At 44.9% G+C, this 23,620-nt stretch overlaps 1 protein-coding gene across 5 annotated transcripts in view; it reads right to left on the bottom strand.

Annotated features, from left to right (window-relative positions):
* GUCY1A1 (guanylate cyclase 1 soluble subunit alpha 1) overlaps positions 1–23,620 on the bottom strand; it is a 58,474-nt gene that overhangs the window by 9,999 nt on the left and 24,855 nt on the right. For 4 of the 5 annotated variants that reach the window (XM_029235727.1, XM_029235726.1, XM_029235728.1 and 1 more), the window contains exons 2-6: positions 17,542–17,931; positions 10,802–10,863; positions 7,236–7,294; positions 5,227–5,936; positions 3,270–3,755 (exon numbers count right to left, since the gene is read on the bottom strand). In XM_029235727.1, the coding sequence (XP_029091560.1) occupies positions 3,270–3,755; positions 5,227–5,936; positions 7,236–7,294; positions 10,802–10,863; positions 17,542–17,799 (1,575 nt within the window). In that variant the 5' untranslated portion in view covers positions 17,800–17,931. Of the gene's footprint in view, positions 1–3,269; positions 3,756–5,226; positions 5,937–7,235; positions 7,295–10,801; positions 10,864–17,214; positions 17,327–17,541; positions 17,932–23,620 lie in introns of those variants that run through there. The other variant, XM_029235730.1, reaches the window with a different exon arrangement.

The following is a 23,620-nucleotide window of genomic DNA, read 5'->3' as shown; positions in this document are numbered from 1 at the left end:
TTTGTAGAAGCAAATGACGTACTTTGGGTTTATACTAAACTGTTTAAGATATTGGGTGATTTTATACCCTCTCGGCATAAAATACAGCGTTCTGAACAAAGTCACTACTGAATCAAGGCCCTATGAATTTATTAAGGATGTGCCTGGTTAAAACTGTCATTTTAGCTTTTCAAAAGGACATTTGGGGTTGTCATAGCAACGCTAATCACAAAGTGTAGAAACCAAGATGTCAAGCCCAGAGGCAGACAGTGGTGACTGGAAGCTATTGGAATCAGGCTCTTCTGTAAATTTCATGTACGTTACTATCATTGTCATGATTGCTGTTGCTAGGAGTGATTTTTATCTGTCGGTGACCCTGAGTACAGAAAGCTAATGGTTACTTTAAATCCACAAATAAGCCACCAATTTGTAATAGGTACATTTTTCTCCTCTAAATATTAATCGTAACTTATCAGATCATATCACTGTTCTGATCCAGAGCTTCCAATCTAGGGGGACGGAGACGAGAGAGGAGAAGAGAACGGGGACAAATTTCAGTGACTCCCTATTTCATGCAGAATAAATGCCGGGGCCCTTAACATGCCCCCCAAGTTCTTGCCCTGCCTTTCCCCTGCCCCCAATCCATCTCCTAACTCTCCCTCTTGCGCACTGTGTTCCAAGTCAGCGGCCACCTGTTTCCCCTCAAACATACCAAACACTTGCTACTCCTCGGTCTGGAACAGTCTTCCTGCAGGTGGCCACCTGGCGTGTCCCTGGTCTCCTCGGGCCCTGCTGACACCCGCCTGGCGAGGAAGGCCGATCCCGCCCACGGCCCATACCTGCTCCATTTCCTACTAGGAGAGCACACCAACAGAGATGCTGTTGGAGTTATGCCCGTTTGTTGGCTTTTCTCCCAGTAGGACACAAGCTCTCGGAGTCTGTCTCATCAACTCCTCCATCACTGGGGCCCAGGCTGTTCACCAAGGACACAGCCCGGCGGCCGGGCATCCCGAGAGCATCTCCTCAGCACTACAGGCAGAGAAGCGCTCAGGCTAACGGCTAACCTGTCACAGGGCTCAGGAAGTGTTACTAAGTAGGAGAAGGGCACCCTCGCCCCTACTGGGTGTTGGGTGCTGTCCTCTGTGCTGCTGCAGCCCCTGCAGAGGTGAGAGTGGTATCGCGTCCCCAGTGTCACAGGGAATCTGCCCTGTGCGTCTCTGTGTGTCCCTCCTCTGCCCGCCCCCTGCCGTGGACTCTTTTCACAGGGAGTGTACCCCCTCCCACGCTGGCCAACGCTGGAGGACCAGTAAGAATGTGCCGAAACAACTGGAGGACCAGTAAGAATGTGCCGAAACAACAGACAAATACACACTCAAATAAGCAGAAAATGACCAAGAGATTGAAAGACAGAAAGGAAATGTAACTGAATGAAGTCCTGGTCCAGCCGGGTCCTGGAATAAACAAGCCTGACTGTTCCTTGGAAGCCACCACGGGCACAGGTCAGCCCCTGATGAACACTTTCTATATCTTAAGGTTATTCCGAGGTGAGGACCCTCCCCCGTTTGTTCACAGCATCTCCAGGTGTTTCCACGCAGAGTCGGCATGAAGAGCAGGTGAAACGAGGATGCAGGCTCTCTGGCTGGGGCTGCGGCTGGGCCCCCAGGGGTCTCTGCGCCCGCACCCTCATCGTGAGGTACAAGATTCTGACCACTGGGGAGAATGACCCATATTTTAAAGTTTCAACAGGGCGAACCGTGCAGCAGCGGGCAGCTTCCGCGAGCAGCCACAGCAGTTTGCAGAAGACAGGGAGACCTCCCAGTTCTGAGAGGAGATATTCTCAAGGCATAAACTGTCTACAAATAAATACAGTGAATTCCACAAGAGGCCATGAGGCTTAACCTAAGTGAAGCCAATTATTTTATCTGTAATTATGCATGGACCTCTTTTTTCCTAAGGGAATCATAGCTCTGTCTGGAATTTCCTGTTACAAATTTTTTAAAAGGAAAGTTTTACTTCGAGCATCTAGATTGGAACAAAGGAGGGGCTTATAGAGTCCCATAAATCATTTTTGTTTCCTCTTTAATCATTTATTTATCTTCATGTTGCATTAAGCTCTGAAATGCCAGAATTTTATGTGGCAAATTAAAAGATGATTCAAGCCTCATAAATGAGAAGCATGCTTTATTCCTTATGCCAGTATTTAGGACAACGTAAAATACTTTAAATCAGCAAGGAAATATGTTTTACTTCTAAAGAAATAAGCTGAACACAAAGTGTCTTCATTGGTTCTCTTATTAGCAAAAGTTACATTTAAAAAATAGCTTATTATGTTTCAGGGACAATCTCCGTGCATCCTCAGAGCCTAGAATGATGGGCTGCTACCCTGTAGGCACTCAGTGCCTGCTGGCTGATGAATGACAGATTATTTTTTTTACCGTAATCTTTGTAACAGTCGTGTTCACGAAGATTACGGGACATAATGCATGCTATTCATGCATATAAACTCTGTGGGTGGGTATTATATCCTCTGTTTCAGAAATGAGAAAGGTTATTTAACTTTCTCTGCTTACAAAGCCAATAAGGCAGTAAAAGAGATTGGAAGACAGCCCTCCTTCTGCCCTTGGCCTGGGTACAGTAACCCCGCAAGCCGCTGGCTTGGGTTTCTCTTCCCCGGCTGTGAAAGGGATCCCGTTACCCTGTACTGAATGAATCCATTCGAAGACAATTCGTGCAGTCCTCGTGCTTCTTTCCTTCTGCAGAGAGAAAGGATACGTCCTCCCTGTGCAAGGCTGACCTTGAAACATCTCACCTTAACAGTTCATCTCGGGTCTCACAGTCGAGGCTCAGGCTCACTGTCTTTTTTTTTTTTTTTTTTGCGGTACGCGGGCCTCTCACTGTTGTGGCCTCTCCCGTTGTGGAGCACAGGCTCCGGACACGCAGGCCCAGCGGCCATGGCTCACGGGCCCAGCCGCTCCGCGGCATGAGGGATCTTCCCGGACCGGGACACGAACCCGCGTCCCCTGCATCGGCAGGCGGACTCCCAACCACTGCGCCACCAGGGAAGCCTAGGCTCAACTGTCCTTTAAACTTCCCCTCTCTGAGGGTCCGAGGCCCGCCCCCTCGCTCTGTCACCCCTGCACTCTGTGCTTGTTCTTTGGCACAAGCTCGTCCTTTCTGGAACGCGCGGCTTCGGAGCCCTTTCGGGCCGGAGGCCACGCGCACGGCCGAGGCACGCCGCCTGCTCCCGGGCTGGGGCCCCTGGCCTCGCCCTGCCCCCCGCAGGCCCCTACCTTGTAGACGTCCAGCTCCCCGCACTGCCGGTCGAAGCGGGTGTAGAGTGCGTTGAGCATGGTGATGACCTGCAGCGGGGAGCACTGAGAGCAGATGGCCGTGAAGCCCACGATGTCCGAGAAGAGCATGGTGACGTCGCCGAACCGCTTGGCCTGCACGGCTCGGCCCTGCCACAGCTGCTGCGCCACCTCGGAGGGGAAGATGGAGCACAGGAGGTCCACCGTCTTCCGCTTCTCCTCCTCCAGGGCCTGGTGGGCCTGCTCCAGCGTGGCCTTGAGCTTGCCCAGCCTCTTCTTCAGGCCGTCCTGCGCCCTGGCCTGCTCTCCGATCAGGACCACGTCCCGCAGTGCGTTGTGGATGGGGATGTCCGAGAGGTAGAGCCCCCGGCCCGTGAAGTCCTCCAGTCTGTCCACGCAGGGCGAGCCCAGGAACAGGATGGCGCTGGACTCCACCATGTAGATCATCTGGCCTTTGAGGTCCATCACCTGCGTAGGAAGAAGCACCAACCGTTGTGGCCTAGTCAAGTTCCCAACACCTTTTTGAGACAAAAGGTGAGGCGGGTACAGGGATAATCCCCTTGGTTTTTGTGGCTGTACCGTGAGGCTTGTGGACCTCAGTGCCCCGACCAGGGATCGAACCTGTGCCCCCTGCGGTGGAAGCGTGGAGTCTTAACCCCTGGACCGCCAGGGAGGTCCCTCCTTTTATTTTTAGACTTGATTTTTTTCTACTGGTCAACAAAAACAATATGCTTTCTTATCGTTGCAATTTACTATGAATTCTAAAATGCATGCAGACATTTGGAGAATACACTGCAGTACAGGCTACACAGAAATCATGATTTTCAATCAACAGAGCCCCAAATTCTTGCTTCAGGGCTTTCTCACTATGTGGCACGCTGATGCTTCTGCTACTGCATTCTGTGGACTGCAGCAGAAAGGATGGCACAAGGAGCCCTGAGCGAGGGGGGCTTCGTGTGTTTGTCCTGGATGACAGGGTTACTTGTGTGAATGAGACAAACGTGTACATGTGTGTTCACGGCAGTAAAGTGGAGGGTGGCCCAGGTGTCCTTCAATAGTGAACGGTTAAACGGAAAACCACACGATGGGATACGACACGGCCTTTGAAAACGTGGGACAGGTATCTAATGACATGGCAGGAGGCCCACAGGTATCGTTTAGTGATTAAAAAAAAAAAGTTGTAAATAGTATATTTTGTTTTAAACAAAAATATGTATAATTAATGGTTCTGAGTTTGCAATGAACATCTTTAAGTACTACCTATTTTTTAAACACTTAGCTATACTACTTTTATGATAAAAAGTAATAAAGCTGTTTTCATTTGGGGGGGACAGACAGCATGTCTGCTGGTTTACACGTGTCCAGAAGTTAGATGCGTCATAAGCCTTTCTTTGAGCTCGCTTGTACTATCGGCTGTGATTTCCCAAACATTTTTCTAAATCATTACCATGGTTCTCTATTATGAGAGCAGAACATTTTCCCCCACATTCTCTAACAGTTAATCAAATAAGTTATTGATTTTTTTCCATGTCTATTAAATATTGAAAAAATCCATTTAGTTGCCTCCTGTAAGAAACAAGTTGTTTCTTTGTTGTAGAATCCCTCTTATCATTCCAAATTAAGTCAGCTATTTCATGACTGAAACCATACTTTTACATCAATATTTTTCTAATTCAGTTATACTCCATAAAGATTGTAAAAGGTAGACTGCATTCAACAAATACCTGTGCAGTGATGGCTTAAGTAAGCAAGCAAATGAATGCAGAAAGAATCTTGTCTTAAATTTATTCCACCCTTCGAAGTGTTTTAGAATTGTCTTAAACAGAAATGCTGTATTAAAACATCTCAAGTAATGCGTATATTTTCACCTTTTTTATTGCTAGTCTTTAAATATGAAACAACGGATTCCATATTCACAACAGTGTAACGTTCTTCTTACCCTGGAAGATTTCTTCACGGCGTTGTCCCACCTCCTCACGCGGACCACAAACTGCATGTTCAACATGGTCATGATTCCGCTGAAGGTCTGGCTGATTTTTGGAGTGAGAATCTCGAAGTACTCGTCAAAATGAGGCTTCCCTTGCACGTCTCTCCTGCTCATCAGCCTTCTGATGCCGTTGCCCAACTGCAGGATGGTCATGTCTCTGTCCAGCATGAAATGGAAGGGGAAGGTCTTGCAGAAGAGCGAGGTGGGGATCACCAGCGAGGACGGGGGCTTCCCCGGGGGTGGGGACGGCCGGGGGGTCTTGACGTGGACGGAGTAGAGCAGGCAGGGCTGGTCCATGAACTCGCTGCAGTGCTGGTGGAAGCAGGGGGGCGTCGAGGACACCTCCACTTCGGTCTCGTACAAGATGCGAGCAGCTGCCTTAACGATGCCGGGGAGAATCAGGGAAGTGATCCTCTTGGGGAAGAAATAGTAAACATTTAAGAAATCGGGATCTTTATCCAGGCATAGGATGGACGCGTCCTCAAACCTGCCCTTCTTCTCTGCTTCCTGGCAGTGGCTGCTTTGTCTCAGAAGGGTGCTGAAGCTATTTAAAAAGTCTTTCAGGGTTCCTCCGACCACACCTAGGATGTATTCATCTTCTTCGTAGCATATTTTAAAAAGCTCCTCACCGAGAGATTCTCTGATGATCTCCACTGGGACTCCTGAAAGCATATAATACATTTTCTGCCGTATCAAATGCGCCATCTTAGCAGAGATGTGCTGTTACTGGTTTTAATATTGTTCTATCTGACGAGTTAGTTTGCTTTATATCGGCTAATAAGATTTCCAACCAAAATTAACGGCCCGTGTTTAAATTATCTACATAGTTTCTAAAATTTGGATAACTCCTAATATGAAGCCCAAGTCAGTTAATTACGAAAAAATGATCAACTGAGTGTAATATATGACTTTTTATCTCCCTGAAGCTTAACTATAAAAGATCAATTGGAATCACAGGACCAAGTCCATTTCAGAAAAAGCTCTCCCACCTTGTTAACAACGGAAACGGCGGTACATGTTGCTGAAGGGGTCCCGGCCCCCTTGGAGTATAAGCATCAGATATAGGAATTAATCTAAATCACTGGTGGTGAAACTCAATTTTGTCATTTTTCCTTAGAGACGATATGAAGTAATTTTTTTCCGAGTAAAATAGCATTCTTGTTTGATGTTACCTGACTGAATAGGTGTTTGGAATATATTATCTACTTTCCACAGCTTCTCCCTCTAATGTCCTTTGTTCTTTACACTCTGTGTACCACATTCTTCTCATCTGTGACTTAGGGAAACCCGAGTGCCCTGTCCACAGCACTGCCATGGCAGGGTTGGCGGGCACGTTAGGATCGCGCCTGACCCAGAGGAGGGGCTCAGTACAAGTCAGCCATCGCCACTGTCACCATCATCATCAAGTTCTTCCTATCTTGTACTCTGAGAAACACCTAACCCGTTGGCTCATGTACTCAAACTTTGGAAAGGACAGTATGACAAAGCCACTCATCTGCTCGTTTCCTCCAAACTAGGATCAATATGAGAGCGCTGCTCACCTTTCTTCCCATGATTGCTTCCAACCTTTAAAAAGATTACTTCTTTTACTTTGCTGAGTAGAATTTTTCATGCATAAATGAACACTTAAAGTTCAAGACCAAAGCCTGTGAATGCCTATGAGTCAGCCTCCCACGCAGCTTTATCTACTTCCCAGCAAATAAACATTGTAAGAAGAGGAAATGTTTGAGGCCAAACAAAGACATATAGTACGAAAAAGAGTCATTCTTTGTGTTAACACAAAACATGATATTTAACGGATATCACACTGGAAGCTACCAACAAATAAATATGAATATTTTAAAGAAAATATTTGTTCTCCAGCTAAATATTTTCTAGGAATAGAAAATCTTTGTTTACAGGTAAAACATTAGTTCTACAAGTATAATTATTTCCTAATTGCATATACTTAATTCTATTACCTGCTGCAATCGCTTGGTCTGCCATTATTTTTTCAAAGTCTTCTCTTTCCAAAGATTTCCTGAAATTATTTCAATATCTTAAATTATAAACTGACATGTGAATGCTAAAATTTCAGATTATAACATACAGGAATGATGACAGAAAATAATTTAAATTACCTTTTAATTTATTATCCACTCCTGAGGCAAATCCATTATCCACTCCTGAGGCAAATCTTGACTGTCAAGTTTACAGGAAAGGAGCAGTGACATGTACAAACCCAAAACAATGTTGGAAAACCCCCGAATATACCCGATTTAGAGTGTTTCATCATTTCTTATAAAGTATACTTACCTTTGAAGCTAACTTCATATTGGCTAATAGTATAGAGGCTGTACTGGCAGAAAACCAGTGGTATGAAATGGATGATAATAAGTCAGCATGGGGTTTTCTGATAACCCAACCAAGAAGAAAAATCTCTGTACTGAGGGATTTCATTTTTAAGTAAGTTCTTAATTATTTTCTAAAGCAAATACATAGTACATCCTGCTTTTGAGTTTTTGGTTCTATATATTTAACTCTCAGACATCATCACATTAAACTTTTATCCTTGATCTTACATAAAAATCAGTAACTAAAGAAACCTATTCCTTATTCAATTTCTGCACTGCTTTATGTAGCACAAAAGTTGATAATATAACAGCATACATTTTGACTGATAGAAGGTTTTTGTAATTTCAACTGGACAACTTGTTGATTCCTGTTTGCCTAATTGCTTTTTGATGATTTCTGATAGTGAAGACTGATTATGACGAAATTTGCCAAACTACTGAAGTATATTAAAAGACACCCAAGTTCTACTTGTGGTTCAGCTTGCCATTAGACAAGCCAAGAGGAAACAGGCATGAATTTAAAATGTTAAAAAGATTTCAGTAAAGCTTGATACATGTAGAGAAGTTTCAAAAGGAAATATTTTTGAGAAGGAAATTGCTCTGTTGGCTACTTGATCGCATAAAGGTATACTGCTTATAATTATTTAAAATACTAGGTTACTAGAAATATATATTTCTGTATGTTCTTATCTAAATAGTTTGAATTACATCTAGTTTGAATCTAGAGACCCCCCAACCCTTTGTTATGTATTATGTTATGTTTTCAGTCTTTACATTTGCTCCTTCTTCTCCCTTAAGCAACTTCTGGGTTTTTTTCTAAAGCTGAGCAAAGCTGCTCAGAGACCTCTTCTGCTAACTTCTGCTAACTCCCAGCAAAGCTTAGCTAATCCAAACAACACATAGTGCGATTCAAAATAATATGCTCCCTGGGACTTCCCTGGTGGCACAGTGGTTAAGAACCCGCCTGCCAATGCAGGGGACACGGGTTCGAGCCCTGGTCCGGGAAGATCCCACATACCGCGGAGCAACTAAGCCTGTACACCACAAGTACTGAGCCTGTGCTCTAGAGCCCGCGAACCACAACTACTGAAGCCCGCGCACCACAGCTACTGAAGGCCACGAGCCACAACTACTGAGCCTGTGCGCCACAACTACTGAAGCCTGTGTGCCTAGAGCCCGTGCTCTGCAACAAGAGGATCCACCGCAATGAGAAGCCCGTGCACTGCAACGAAGAGTAGCCCCCGCTCGCTGCAACTAGAGAAAGTCCAAGCGCAGCAACGAAGACCCAATGCAGCCAAAATAAATAAATTTATTTAAAAAAACCCAAAAAACAAAATAAGCTCCCTCTCTTTACCCTCAAAAAAAAAAAAAAACACACAAAAAACAAGAAGGTGTAAGCCTGCATGGACACCAGCAAATGTGCATATATTGTACACAGAGACACACACACCAGCCACAAGTTCACACGTGATGCTGTGATGTGATCAAAAGGTCCTAGCAAAAGAAACACACCCAAAGCTCTCTGTGCAACCAACCTAAAGAGGTATCATAACGGGTTGTACTAAAACTCATTCAGTTAACAGAGGTGGCGGACGGGGCAGTTAAGGTACCCTCAGCGGGTAGCAAACTGACTGCAGTAGAAACAGCAGCTGACCTGCCAGAAGGATGGGGAGAAAGGCCCAATGTCCCGAAGAACTAAAAAAGACAGCAGAGAGAAGCCATTTAGCATATCAGCAGGCAGTCTCATAAGAAAGAAGGTCCTTCATCTTATTTCAACAGCGGAATAGTGATGAGGACAATTTGAAAGGGTGAGCAACTCTAAGACGTCAGGGAAGTGGTAATAGATTTTTTTAAATTTCCAAATAAAATCATTTTTGTAAGTTTTGAGAATTTGTTTAAAGAGATACGTCTCTGGGAACACATCCTAACTGAATATCTGCACCTAGCTTGGGCGCATCTCAGGACACAAGGCCCTGAGGATAGATTCTGAGTAAACTGTCTGATGAAGCCCTAGGCAGACAGACATAGGAGCACAGCTACAGGACTTGTTGGCTGTCTTATCAGCCCGACTGAGAAGTAAGGTCAGAGGCGTTCTGGAATGCTTTCCATATCACTCTGTAAACACAGCTTCTGTCAGACACATAGACTCACACCCTCTCTTTTTGGACCTGTCTCTGACCCCTTCTTGGCTTTGCCTGCTGCCTACAGTGTGGGACCAGTTAGTCAGCAAGGGAGATTCAGCCCTGATAATCTGCAGAGCCGATTATCCACTCCTGAGCGGCAGACAGATGAGTGAACTTGTAAAATATTCCCAACAATGATACCGGTTTGCAAAACTTCCAAGTTCAATTCTGAAAATTTGAACTCAAGTGTTTATTGTATTATTTGCACATGAAATAATCTTTTGATTTCAGGAAAACCAAAACAAGGCCAAATCAAGTTGTCCACCGGCAGTAAATGAGCCGAGATGTATTTTTAAAATGAACTCTAAAAGTCAGGTTGTTTTTTTTTTAAAAAAATTACCTTATATATGAAACGGCTACAGAAAGCTTTCTTAAAGAAAATTTCAAAGACAGAGTAGAAGAACAAATACAAACGGAACTGGTATTCGCACACCAGTATAACCGAACCAGTTAGGAAAATACCGAAACACGTCCCTGAGTACTGCCCCAAACCCCTGAGTGGTCCTCCTCTTGCCCCTGTATCCTTTTCCGTCCTCCTGATGTAGGAGCTGAAAGTTTAACCTGTGGTCGAGGCTATGGGGGAGGGACAGGCAGGCCCCAGCCTCTCGGCAGTGTTCTTCAAGCAAGGACTCTGCTCTGACCCATGCCTTACCTTTGTAGAACATTTCAGAATATCCCTTGCTAGGAAAGAACAGGCCTTCTGGGAGCTTATTAAAAGCAACAGCACAGGGCAACATGGTTAAAATCATGGGCTCTGAAAAACCCAGGCTTGAAACTCAGTTCTGCCTTTGCCTGAACAGCTCTACGAGCCCAGGTATTTTACAGGAACCTGAGCTCAGTGATATATAAAATGTGAAAAATGAATACACTTGCTTTCATATGAGTGTTAGCCCAGTTCCCGGCACACCAAAATGATTCAAAACACACGCATACATCACTCAGTGCTGGTTATTAGTAGCTGTGTCAGCGATTGCAACCGGAGATTCATGCAACTAAACTGATTCAACTTACCTGCTTTCCTTTATTTTGTGTTTTGCCAGTGTTCTCTGAAGGGCAAGGTTCAGCCGCTCAAACTGAAAATTGAAAGGAAAAGTTTTAAACATTCCCTTAAATAATCATATTCTTGAAGATACATACTTTACAGAAAATTGGTGCTGAAAGCTCCTTATGAAGAAGCAGAAACAGTTACTTTAATAAGTGCAGTGAGTTGACACTGTGGAAAAGGGGATAGATTTTCTATGGGCTTTTCACACTTGGGCAGAAGCAAAGCTCTCAGACTCACTTGAGTCTGGATGTGGGCTTTGCCCTTGGTGGGCGCTCACTGACAGCCACAGAGCTGGAATCAAACAGGAGACCTGGTTTGGTGAATTCAAGCCTTCGTGGAGGAATCGCGGGCACCCCTTCCTCGGGGGCCGGAAACCCCTTGGGTGTGTGGCCAGGACTTCAGTCTCAGGGGCGCTCAAGCCAAGAGACTCACACTCCTTCCACAGACCCACGCCGGCTACCCCAGTGACCGCCACCCTTCCCACAAACCCGCATTTCTGTCTCATGTACGGTTTACGTGTCCTGCTCTAGAAAACTCCCGAGTTTGTCTCTCCCCTTTCTTTTATCCCTTAAATCCAATCTGTCACCAAGGTCGGTAGATCACTGATTGAAACAAATCTCAGATTTCCCCGAACTTGCACTCATTTCCTTTCTTTGAACGAATAATCTTCACCAAATACTTGCAGTGTTCTTCTCTTCTATTGATTTCTGAGTATCTCATGAATCTTCCTAGATTGCAAAATAGTTGTACATAAGCCTGCATAGTTTTAAACACTGGCTTCAATACTATTAATCTCTCTTAACAGCTTGTTGATAAGTGGGAAGTAAAGCACTGGTAATTTCTTTGCATTCCGTAAAAAAATCATACGTATCTATGTGTGTATATAGCCACCAGTGCTTTGTGTAGTTTACGCAGAGGACAGTGGAGAATTCTCTGGCTATATCCCAAGTTGTGAAATTCCTTTTTCCTTGAGAACTATTTATATTTCTCTTGGAATTTCCACTGGTCAAGTGAGACAGTAAAGTTAAGCAAAATAGACCAAGCTTCTGTTTTAATAAAATGAGTTATGAAAATAAATTTTGGTGTTTTTTTAAAATTTATTTATTTATTTTTGGCTGCCTTGGATCTTCATTGCTGCACGCGGGCTTTCTCTAGTTGCGGCGAGCGGGGTCTACTCTTCGTTGCGGTGCGCGGGCTTCTCATTGCAGTGGCTTCTCTTGTTGCAGAGCACGGGCTCTAGGCGCACAGGCTCAGTAGTTGTGACACGCGGGCTCAGTAGTTGTGGCTTGCGGGCTCTAGAGCGCAGGCTCAGTAGTTGTAGCGCACGGGCTTAGTTGCTCCGCGGCATGTGTGATCTTCCCAGACCAGGGCTCGAGCCCATGTCCCCTGCATTAGCAGATGGATTCTTAACCACTGCGCAACCAGGGAAGCCCCAAAACTTTTGTTTTTAAAGAGCATATAGAGCTTAGAAAAGAAATGTGAAGTTTCTTGAAAGAAAATGCAAGGGCTGAAAAGAAAGGAGAACTTAGATTTACCACGTAGAACCATTTTTCTGACGGTTCCGGTAAGGAGAGAGAGGACACATCTGCCTCAGGAGGAAAGAAGGGCTGGAACAGTGGGCAGATTCCGACCAAGGGCCGGATGCCTGGCAGGTGGGGAACGGCTTTGGGAAGAGAAATGGGGGCCTGTTCCTCAGAGCCCTTGAATCGGGGAAGGAGGAAGGGAACATTAAACCCGAGACCGTAAACAAGGCAGATCAGCTGGGGGTGCTCAAGAATCCTCAGTTTCTCAAGGGCCTTTTTTCTTCTCTCATATATTGCTTTTTACGTCCATAAGCTATATTTTTTTCAGTGAAACCCTTAAAGTCCGTGGATTTTTAATTTTCAGTAGCTCTTTCCAAATTAATTTCATAGAAGTTTGTAGCAATTGGCACTCTTATCAGTTATATATGCGACTGCCAGTTTCAGCTCCGCCCCATCCATCTTTCCCTAAAACCTATTCATACGGGAAGAGGGGTCAGCCGCGTAATGAGGGTCACTGCCTCTGCACGAGCCTGTCTTTCAGGCATTTGCTACCTGACATTTGTTTCTCATTTTCTGTCTTCTCCACTAGAATAGAGACTCCAAAATGGCAGGGAATACCTGTTTTGCTCACTACTGCATGCCCAGCACCTAGATAGTACCTGACCATGGGAGATGCTCACTACAGTGATGGGATGAATGAATGAATGAATGAATGAATGACCATCACCCCCATGCCCCCATCAGCTATTCAGTCTTGAAGGCTTGGTCTATAACATTTCTATCAGTGAGGAGATATAAGCCAGTACAGAGGTGTTGCTCTTTCAGCTTGTTCAAAAATGGATTTAGATTGTTTCCAATTTAAAATAGTTTGATTACATTTGTTTATATATGAATTGCTGCTCTGACCAGCAACTTCGCATGAGCAATGAGAAAAGAGAATCCATCCAATTCTGGCACCAAAGACTTTTTCCTTCCTCGCCCCGAGCGCTAGTTGAGACACCACCCTTCTCTCTCCTCCTCTTGACCTTTCGGTTAAAACACCAGGTACATGGTTTTATCCTTGCCAGTCTGTATTCTTCCTGGTTTTTCATTTCCTTCCCACTGCCACCAGGAACTTCTTTTTCTAGTCCTTTCCTCCTAGCATATATGCTGCCATTGTAAGAAAGGAGAAATGGTCCCTCTCTCATTGCTGGGATTGGTGGAGCAGGTGTCTTCCTGACTTTCCATGTTGAATCAGAACTTAGGCCCTGCTGTACAGCACAGGGAACTCTACTCAATACTCTGTAATGACCTATATGGGAAAAGAATCTGAAAAAGAATGGATATATGCATATGGATGACTGAATCACTATGCTGTACACCTGAAACTAACACAACATTGTAAATCAACTATACTCCAATAAAATTTAAAAAAAAAAAGAATTCTTTTTTCTAAAGAAGAAAGTCCCAAAGTCCTAGCCAAGCTACAGTAGCATAAGTTGGTGATACTGTGGCTTACCAGGCTTTCCTGTCTACTTTCATCACCCACCACTGCACCTCTGGAAAATTGTTATAAATTCAGAACAAGACAAAACAAAAGCAACAAGCTTTTCAGACAAAACATGAATTGGTAAAGGCTGCTGGTGCGTAGTTTCCTACCTCGGTGCTAGGGCTTCTACAATACAACCTGAGCCTAGACCCTGAGATGACGCAGTTCACAAGAAATCCACGAACAGGACTCAACGTTCCTGAGACCTCAGGCCTCATGACACAGAATCAATCACTGCAGGACAGCCCTCGAGGACACTCATATATTAATACCTCAGGTACAACTGCTGTTTGATGCAATATTGTTGGGAACACTCTGAATGGAATTTCATTGGTCTGGTTTATGGATATGTTGCTATTTCAGTTGATTTTTAACTTTTCTACAGTTTTTTTTTTGGCCTGGAAGCTATATTAAGAAAGTTTATTTTTATGTTAGAGCAATGAAAAGTCATTGAAAGGTTTTAAGTATGGCAGGAGCTGGGATGGGGTGTTTTCTACAGTTTTTAATGATTTTCTAGACCAAGGATATTTCCCTCATAAGGATGTTGTAAAACTGCTTCTCTTTTTTTCTTCTTGCAACCCAATATTTTGCAGCACATTTAGAGACTTCAGGAGTGCCCTCAGACCCTCTTAATCTCACAAGGTCTTGGATTTGGGATGATATCCTTTATATAAGCATATCTGACTCAATTGATTCAATTCAGGAAGTGGGTTCTGATTTGCTACAACTGTGGCTAATACCATATCATAATTTCTTTAAAGACATTCTGCCTGAGGAGCTTACAGGATTACTGGGGAGAATATTCAAGAAAAATCAGCTAACAATGTAACAGAAAGAGCAACAGATTACGAATGAGGTGCAGAGGATATTCCAGTCTCCTCAGTTATCTTTTACTTAAAGCAAGTGGCCTTTTATGTGTCAATTTCTTCAAACTAATGAAAAGTTTGCATTAGATGAGCAAAAGGACTTCTGTAACCTATGATTCCACAACTCTGGAAAGCCATCTCCCACCCTAAATCTGCTAAGGATATACTTGTCCCCCCATAAAACATAATTGGGGAGTTAAATCTGATTATCGAAAGCAAGAACTAGGGTGCCATCAAATACTATTTGGAGTCTCTTCCTTTGGGTTACTGATAGAACTGAAACTGAACAGTAGGCTAAGCGTTAAATCTGTCCCCTTAAAAAGAATCGGCTAAAAAAAAAAGTCCTACTTAATCAAAGACACGTAGATGTTCGGACAGGAGATGAAGTAATCTACACGGCCCTGGGACGTTCCCTGTTTTAATGAAAATGGCCTCAGTTGTGGGAAAAGAGTCCTGGTCCTTGATGCCAAGGGTCAACCTCCTGCCTCTTGGAAGGCCTACGTCCTCGCCTTCCCTGCTACATGACAGCGCAGTCAAACCTTGATGATTATTCCTGTGAGCTCACGAACAAACAACACAGATCCTTCTAAGTAAAGAAAAGGAAAACAGGAACATATATGTTTGGTGTTCAGAATGTTTTGAAAAGAGGTTCCAACATGTGTATGACTTCTATTGTAGGAACTCAAAACTTATCAAACGGAATAATGACGCCAACATGGTAATGACAAGACCCAGGGAAAGCATGGAAGGTCTCCAGCCGTCCATCCTCACCATCTGTTCATCCCTGTGCATCACGCTCTGTCCTTAGAAATGAGAGTACCAACCGCTTCCCAGACTGTGATACCAGCCACCTGCCTGAGAAGGGCTACATCCCTCACCCCAGCCAAAGCTGGCTGGCTGGTGACTGGAGCAGGAGAGAATAATTAAATATTTCCATCTCAAAGGCCACGAACCAAAGTACTACTGTGTTTTTTTATATTTGACATAAGTTCCCTCAACGTCCTGCTAATTCTAATTTATCCATCCTTCAAGACTTCCATTCAAGTCTCTTCTTTGTCACTCGAGTCCGTATTGTTGACAGCAGTAATTGCTCTATCCTTCCAAAGCTGTGTGACTTTGGTCAAGTCACTTAGCCTCTCACTTAGCAAGTCACTTAGCCCACTTACTTCCCAAGAAGTAAAGTCCTTCTTGGGAGTGAAACAAGTTTCTCTCTGACGTCCCTTCCACTCCTAAAAGTCACCAGTCTGTGGTTCTTCAGTGCTCCACACAGGCACAGGGGTGGTGTGGAGTCAAATGAAACTCATCCGTGGATGATGAGAGCTGGAGCCTGATCACGTCGGTCCCCAGCCTCCCAGTTGATGCGAATTTATATAAAACCGTGAACACTCACAGAGGGAGGAAGACGCACCATGAAGCCTTTCAGTGGCTCTTCTCTTTGACCCCAAGGGGCAATGAACCCTCCACATGCCCCATCCATTGCAAAGATATTTTACCTGGTCTATGCTCTGTCCCCAGGTTCTTTTTCCCCCCGTTTTATTGGGAACTAACTGACATACATCACTGTCTGAGCTTACAGGGCACAGCACGACGGCTTGATTTACATAGAGTGAATAATTACCACAATAGGTTCAGCTAACATCCGCCTTCTCCTATAGATACAGTAAAAAGAACAGAAAGAAAAACAAAGTCTCCTTGTGATGAGAACTCACAGGATTCGCCTAATGACTTTCCTACACATCACACAGCAGGGCCAGGTGGTCACTTATCTTATAACTGCCAGCCTGTACTTTCTATGAGTTGTTGTTGCTGTTCTTAAGATTCCACATACAAGTGAGACCTTACAGCATCGGCCTTTCCAGAATTCCCTTAAGGGCTGCGCTCCACATCTCAAAACGGCATCAGGCCGTGCAGCCCAGCCCACAGAGCTACATCAAGATGTGTCTGAGGGCTTCCCTGGTGGCGCAGTGGTTGAGAGTCTGCCTGCCGATGCAGGGGACGCGTGTTCGTGCCCCGGTCCGGGAGGGTCCCACATGCTGCAGAGCGGCTGGGTCCGTGAGCCATGGCCGCTGAGCCTGCGCGTCCGGAGCCTGTGCTCCGCAACGGGAGAGGTCGCAACAGTGAGAGGCCTGCGTACCGCAAAAACAACAACAACAAAAAAAGATGTGTCTAAGCTGAGGGCAGGTGGGTGTCACGGGCAGGGCCGTGACCCTGGCTCAAGGAAGCAGGCCAGGCCTGGCGTGAGTGGAGACTTCAGACTCTGAACCAGCAGGACGTGGCGGTCTTCCCAGCTCAGCAAGTTGCCAGGGAACAGATGATGCTCTTAGGAAAACCCAGCAGGGAATAAGTTATTTTTCAAGGAATTCAGTTCTAAAAATATAGCTAACGGATCCATAAAAACTAGCTTGGCATCCATGAGTAGAAAATGGGTCCTTGTGGGTGGCGAGAGCTGTGGATCAGCTCACCGAATGCCCGTGCAGACTCCAGGTGTGAGCATTTCCATTTTCAGGTACGGATGCTGAGGCCAAAGGGTGAAGCAGCAGCTCAAAGCCATGAAGCCTGTCAGAGTGCAGGATGCTTTGGAAGGGCACGCCAGATTTTAAACATTTTCAGATTAAACACAATTTAAGAAAATGACTGCCTTAAAAAAATGTTTTTAAATGTTTCCAGAAAACAGTCTACATCGACTGTAGCCTTGAAAGTGAGAAAGCAAGCGTTCACATTGTCCTTAGGAAAACGTCCTTTTGCCATTTTCAAAATATCAGTAAAATCTCGAAAGGCCAGGGACTCACCTCCGGGAAAATCAGTTTGCAGATACTCTCGGCCAGAGTGTGCAGGTAGACGCGGCTGCGGCTACTCTTCCTCTGAGGAAGCCCTCCGGGCGGCTTCTTCGCTGGGTCGCCGGGGCAGAGGCCCTGCCCTCCGGCCGGAGCTGCGGGCCCGCCCCCTGCCGCCTCGCCCGCGGGCTCTTCGGGGACAGGGCCCGGGCCCAGCAGCGAGAAGGGGCAGTCCCCCGTGATCTGCAGGTCTTTCAGCTTCGCGCAAAACATGGTGATCACCTCCTGGCGGCTGTTCTTACGGGGACCGACCCACAGAAGCCACTACGGGACCAGGGACACTGGTGACGGGAGCGTCCAGGGGCAGCAGAAGGTCAGAACAGAAAGAGGGGCGACTCTGGATTCCTACGGAAACAGAAAGGCAGGTGTGAGAAAGCAAAGACCATCCAGTGCTATGTCACTTTCAAGTAAGAAAAATTCTGGTGCAAATGTCAATGAATGGACGGAACATCTGGTAAAGATCTTGATTTAATACAGATGCATCCTAGTATACTAGTACTTCCTTTTAGTATTTTAATATTGTTCAAACAGAATGCAATTTTCTCCAAAATGTCTTTAGCACAAACTACTGATTCTCATTTTTATAGCCCATTTGGTCCTGTGTGATTCCACAAGAGTGAAACACTAGGGTTTTATGGCAGACGCTGAGTCTCCATCTATGTCATGTCACTGCTGGTACTGCTACGTTCTCATTGTGCTGTCTCTTCTGAAAAATCAGAATCGCATGTCTAATGTCTCCTAAACATACCTAAAGAAAAAAATGTATATAATGAGGCCCAAGTATATGTGATTCGATCTGAAACACTGACTTTTACAAGAAAAGAATTACATGAAAAAAATTAATTGAAATGATTACTGGCAAAGAAGATACTTGTCTCTATAAATAGTAAAATAACTTAAAAATATCACCAAAATGAAAACCACGTAATAGTTTTTCAAAGAACTCCTGATTCCTAAGACCATGCCATTGGATTTGCCAGGGTCTCTGGATCCGAATCCAGACAACACCGGGGTAAACCAAGAAAGCCTCTCTTCCAAGGGGTCCCTGAGGTCACCCGCACGGCCCTTCTGGCCGACTTTCCCTCTTACTTTTGTTTTTGTTGATGTTCTCACTGAGTCTCCACACAATTCACAACCCACGTCTCATTAGTTACTTTTTAGTGGAACCGTGTGGTTGTAAATTCAGCTTATCAACAGTACAATGATCTTGGGCTTCCCTGGTGGCGCAGTGGTTAAGAATCCGCCTGCCGATGCAGGGGACACGGGTTCAAGCCCTGGTCCAGGAAGATCCCACATGCCGTGGAGCAACTAAGCCCATGAGCCACAACTACTGAGCCTGCACTCTACAGCCCGCAAGCCACAGCTACTGAGCCCGCGAGCCTCAAATAATGAGCTCGCATGCCACAACTACTGAGCCCGCATGCCTAGAGCCCATGCTCTGCAACAAGAGAAGCCACCGCAGTGAGAAGCCCATGCACCACAATGAAGAGCAGCCCCCACTCGCCGCAACTAGAGAAAGCCCGTGAGCAGCAACGAAGACCCAATGCAGCCAAAAATAAAAATAAAGAAAATAAATTTATTAAAAACAAAAACAGGGCTTCCCTGGTGGTGCAGTGGTTGAGAGTCCTCCTACCGCTGCAGGGGACACGGGTTTGTGCCCCGGTCCGGGAAGATCCCACATGCCGTGGAGCGGCTGGGCCCGTGAGCCATGGCCGCTGAGCCTGCGTGTCCGGAGCCTGTGCTCCGCAACGGGAGAGGCCACAGCAGTGAGAGGCCTGCGTACCGCAAAAACAAAACAAAACAAAACAAAACAATGATCTTGATTAGCTTGGGTCCACCAACTATTTCCATACTTGGAAAATCAAAAAGCACAAAAAAAGTGAAAAAGAACCCATGGTTACTTAACCCCACTAAGTGCCTGGTACAGGGCTGGGGACTCTGTATTTACATTTAAGCCGCACAGCAACCACTGGGAATAGGTATTATTATCTCCAATGGGCCAGAGGCTCAAAGTTTGGGTCATTCCATTTGAGATGCTAGAAAGTGCCAGAACTAGGGTTCAAATGTAGGTCCACCTGACTCCACAGCCAGTGCCTTTCGATGGACCCAAACTCATACTTTACCAAGTGAGACTGGCTTCTAAATAATCAGGCTTAGTTTATACAGTAGGATTAGTTTATCTTAAAGATACGGTTCTTAAGTTTACATTAGAAAGCAAACAAGAGCATAATTCTCCTGCTCACTGGCTCGTGGTACCTGAATCATCCGGGATAAAATCTTATGTCATGGGTATGTAGAGCTGCTTCACCTTGTGTAGAGCAGAAACTAGCGCACCATTGTGAAGCAATCATACGCCAACAAAGATGTTAAAAAAAAATCTTATGTTTCGGTCTTTGGAACCGGAGTTCGATTATTTTGTCGTCTTTTCTATGCCCCTCCGTGCTCTCAATGTGTTCATAGTATGTATAAGCATCAGCTTGTCACTTGTCACAGATAAGTTACTAACAAGCTTATAACAATGGACAATTCACTTCCTAAGCTGGGACAAATAAGGAAGCTAAGTTCACATCTGACAGCCCCTGGGGTGTTGCTGGGTTATCGGGTTTGAGGAAGATGATGGATGCTGACTGGCCAGAAGAAGCTGCCAGGACTCTCTGTTTCTTTTTCTTTTTTAAAATTTTTATGTTATATTGGACTATAGTTGATTTACAATGTTGTGTTAGTTTCAACAAAGTGACTCAGTTATACACATATAGACCTATTTTTTCACATTATTTCCCCTTACAGGTTGTTACAAAATATTGAGTAGAGTTCTCTGTGCTCTACAGTAGATCCTTGTTGGTTATCTATATAGTAGTGTGTGTATGTTAATCCCAAACTCCTAACTTACCCCTGTCCCCCGCCTTTCCCCTTTGGTAACCATAAGTTTGTTTTCTATGTCTGTGAGTCTGTTTCTGTTTTGTAAATAAGTTCATTTGTATCATTTTTTTAAGATTCCACATATAAGTGACTCTCTGTTTCTTAAAGTCAAACCCCAAATCTGTGATCACACGTCATTCTTTTTTTGTTTTGTTTTGTTTGTTTTTGTTTTTGTTTTTTTGCGGTACGTGGGCCTCTCACTGTTGCGGCCTCTCCCGTTGTGGAGCACAGGCTCCGGACGTGCAGGCTCAGCGGCCATGGCTCACGGGCCCAGCCGCTCCACGGCATGTGGGATCTTCCCAGACCGGGGCACGAACCCATGTCCCCTGCATCGGCAGGCGGACTCTCAACCACTGCGCCACCAGGGAAGCCCGATCACACGTCATTCTTATTCTGCGGGCAGAGAAGAGGGCACTGTCTCCGTCAGCGGGCTGCTGAGTGGCCCAAAGGTAATCTGGTGATGCAGGAACGGTTACTTGGATTCTGAAAAACCTACAGATCTAGGGCTCTCAACCAGGCTTCGTTTAAGATTCAATTCTACAAGTGTCTGCTTCTCAGTCTTTAATGTACCTCAACATAACTGTTACTGTTTACTAATTCCTGTCCTCACACACACTGTAGATCAGGGTCAAACCTTCCTGTAAAGGGCCATAGGTCACTTCAGCTTTTCAGTCAGTGGCTGGCAGGAAAGCAGCCACAGCAGATACACAGAGGGCCGGGCATGGACGTGTTCCCATAAAAACAGGCTGCACTGGGCCCACAGGCCATAGTGTGCTGACTGCTGTTTGCAAAAAGCTGAGCAAATTAACTGAAGCATTTTAATCCAAATATAATTTTGACTATAGGGTCAGAGTTACTTCCTCACCTCTTCTCCCCATCCCACCCCTAAAATAGAGAACCTCTGTGGATCCAGTTCTGTACAACTTGAAGATAATAAAGGAGAGTATAGTAGATACCATTAAGTAAATATTCATTCACAAAAATTATAATACCATTATTTCATATGAATTTTTAGGAAGAAGAACCGTATTAATTGAATGCCATGGTTTCAGTTATGTAAACATATAGTACAATAACTAGAAAAGAGGGCACTCATAAAAAAAAGGCCACAAAAAATACAGGATTATATGTTGGAGCCGATGCACGTCTGGAATTTCTTCCTCAAACAAGTTATCCTGGTACCTTAGAATTTTAGTATTGGACCTAGGAGTTTGCCATAATGTAGTTTATGAAAATTCTTCCATTATGCTTAATCTTCTCATTTAAACTGGATTTCAACTCCTGTCCCCAAACCCAATATTTTACCCTCATCTTCTCTTCAATCTCACTAGAGCAGGATACAACTGACCAGTCAACGTTCCTGGAAATTCCTTCTTCTCCGAGATGGCGCAATGCTCTAATTTCCAGCCAACGTGCCTAACATGGTTTTTTTTTATTAAACTAAAAACAGCGACAGGAAACACGTTGTGCATACTTCAAGATCACTTAAGTGTTTAGTCTCATTGAATCACATATGTATCAAGGAACGAATTAGCATCCTTCGTCTGCTCAGCTGATAAGATTACACTATGAACAGATGCACCCAGTGCTGATACCTCGGAAACCCGTGTTTGTCTTGCGTTTGCCAGGAAGACAGACTACGTTCTTCAACACAACGAACGATGATTTTTACGTGCAACATCAGCAGCAACTTCAGAAACGGTTGGGTCAGTTCCTGAATCCAGTACAGAGCTGGGTGTAGAGATGGTAGTGACAGGGGAAGGAAAAAACAAGTGAATCAAAGTGATAAATTTGGTGACAAGGCCTTGGCAAGCAGTGGGAGAGAGATTCTCAGAAACTCGGAGAGGTATTTGCCATCCCCAGGGTTGATGATTAAACGGCCTCCAAGTCCATTGACTGCTCTCTCACTTTACTGGTAAGTGATTAACTCCACTAGGGTGAGAATAGAGACCCATGTACTGGCCTCAAATTAATAACCGGGAGGCAGAAAGAGTGGATCTATGTGTGTGCATAACTGATTCACACTGCTGTGCACCTAAAACTAACACAGCATAGGCAAAGCAACTAGACTCCAATAAAAATTTAGAAAAGTAATGAGGATGCCTTGCTGTGCAGGTAATGGGGTTCTCCATCATGAACCTCTAGCAGAGAATGAAGCGCAAAACCCTTGTTTCCACATGTAAAAAAAAACCTGAAGAAAGCACCCTATGCATACTCTATCACACAGAAAGCCTGTTTTCCAACAGCAGGTCATATGCCAGACTTAGCGCCCAGCCATGCCGAAACCTGTGATTCAAGAAATGAAAGTGTTTTAAGATTAAATTCCAAAGTCCAGCTTTTGAAGAGTAGCTGAAAGAAGAGAGAACTTCAAAACAAACTGCCTCGGTAAGGATAAAGTGTGCCAACCCCGGCCCAAGCTGTAGCAACCATTTTCATAAATAAACGTCAAGAAGACAGCTTCATGTTCAGAAAATCGAACGTTTTCATTCCTTAAAAGCTGAAAAATTATTAAATAAAAATCCAAAAATCAGGCCTTTAAAATGTGTTTCTTTTCACCTGGCAGTAAGCAATGTTTATAGAACTTTCCCCTGCGATAGATCAGGACAGCAGGACAAAGTAGTAGAAAAGCTGGTGAGAACTTCCAAGTCTGTGCAGTGCTGGGCAGAGGGAGGGCCAGCGAAGGCCCCACTCCCAGCTCCCCAGTCCCCTCTGCTTCCCCTTCTGGTCACGGCCCCTGGGCTGCGCTCACCCCCTCGGACGAGATTTATTCCTGTGCCTACGAGGCCCTGGCTTTGCTTCTACCGTGTCACCCAAACCTCCGTTTGCTAAATTCAACCGTGCGCTCCTGAAACTTAAAGCTCTGCACACACCTGACTCCCCCTGCCACTGGCATTTTGCTTTTCATAACCTCCACTCCCGTGGCTTCTTTGATGCACTGGATTGCTTCCTGCTTCATTACTTCATTCCTCCACTTGTTCACTTTCATTCTGTTCAACAAGCATTTATGGATGGCCTAACTGTGTGGGACATTCTTCCAGACGCAAGGGCAGAGCCACACACAAAAGACATCACAGCCACATGGAGCTTACAATCCAGTAGAAAAACTATTTCTTTT

The sequence above is a fragment of the Monodon monoceros genome, unplaced genomic scaffold (assembly GCF_005190385.1).
Source record: "Monodon monoceros isolate NGI ecotype Baffin Bay Population unplaced genomic scaffold, NGI_Narwhal_1 Super_Scaffold_20, whole genome shotgun sequence".
Classification (NCBI taxonomy): Eukaryota; Metazoa; Chordata; class Mammalia; order Artiodactyla; family Monodontidae; genus Monodon; species Monodon monoceros.
Note: the sequence above shows the minus strand (reverse complement) of the source record. Positions and strands in the feature narration are given on the sequence as shown.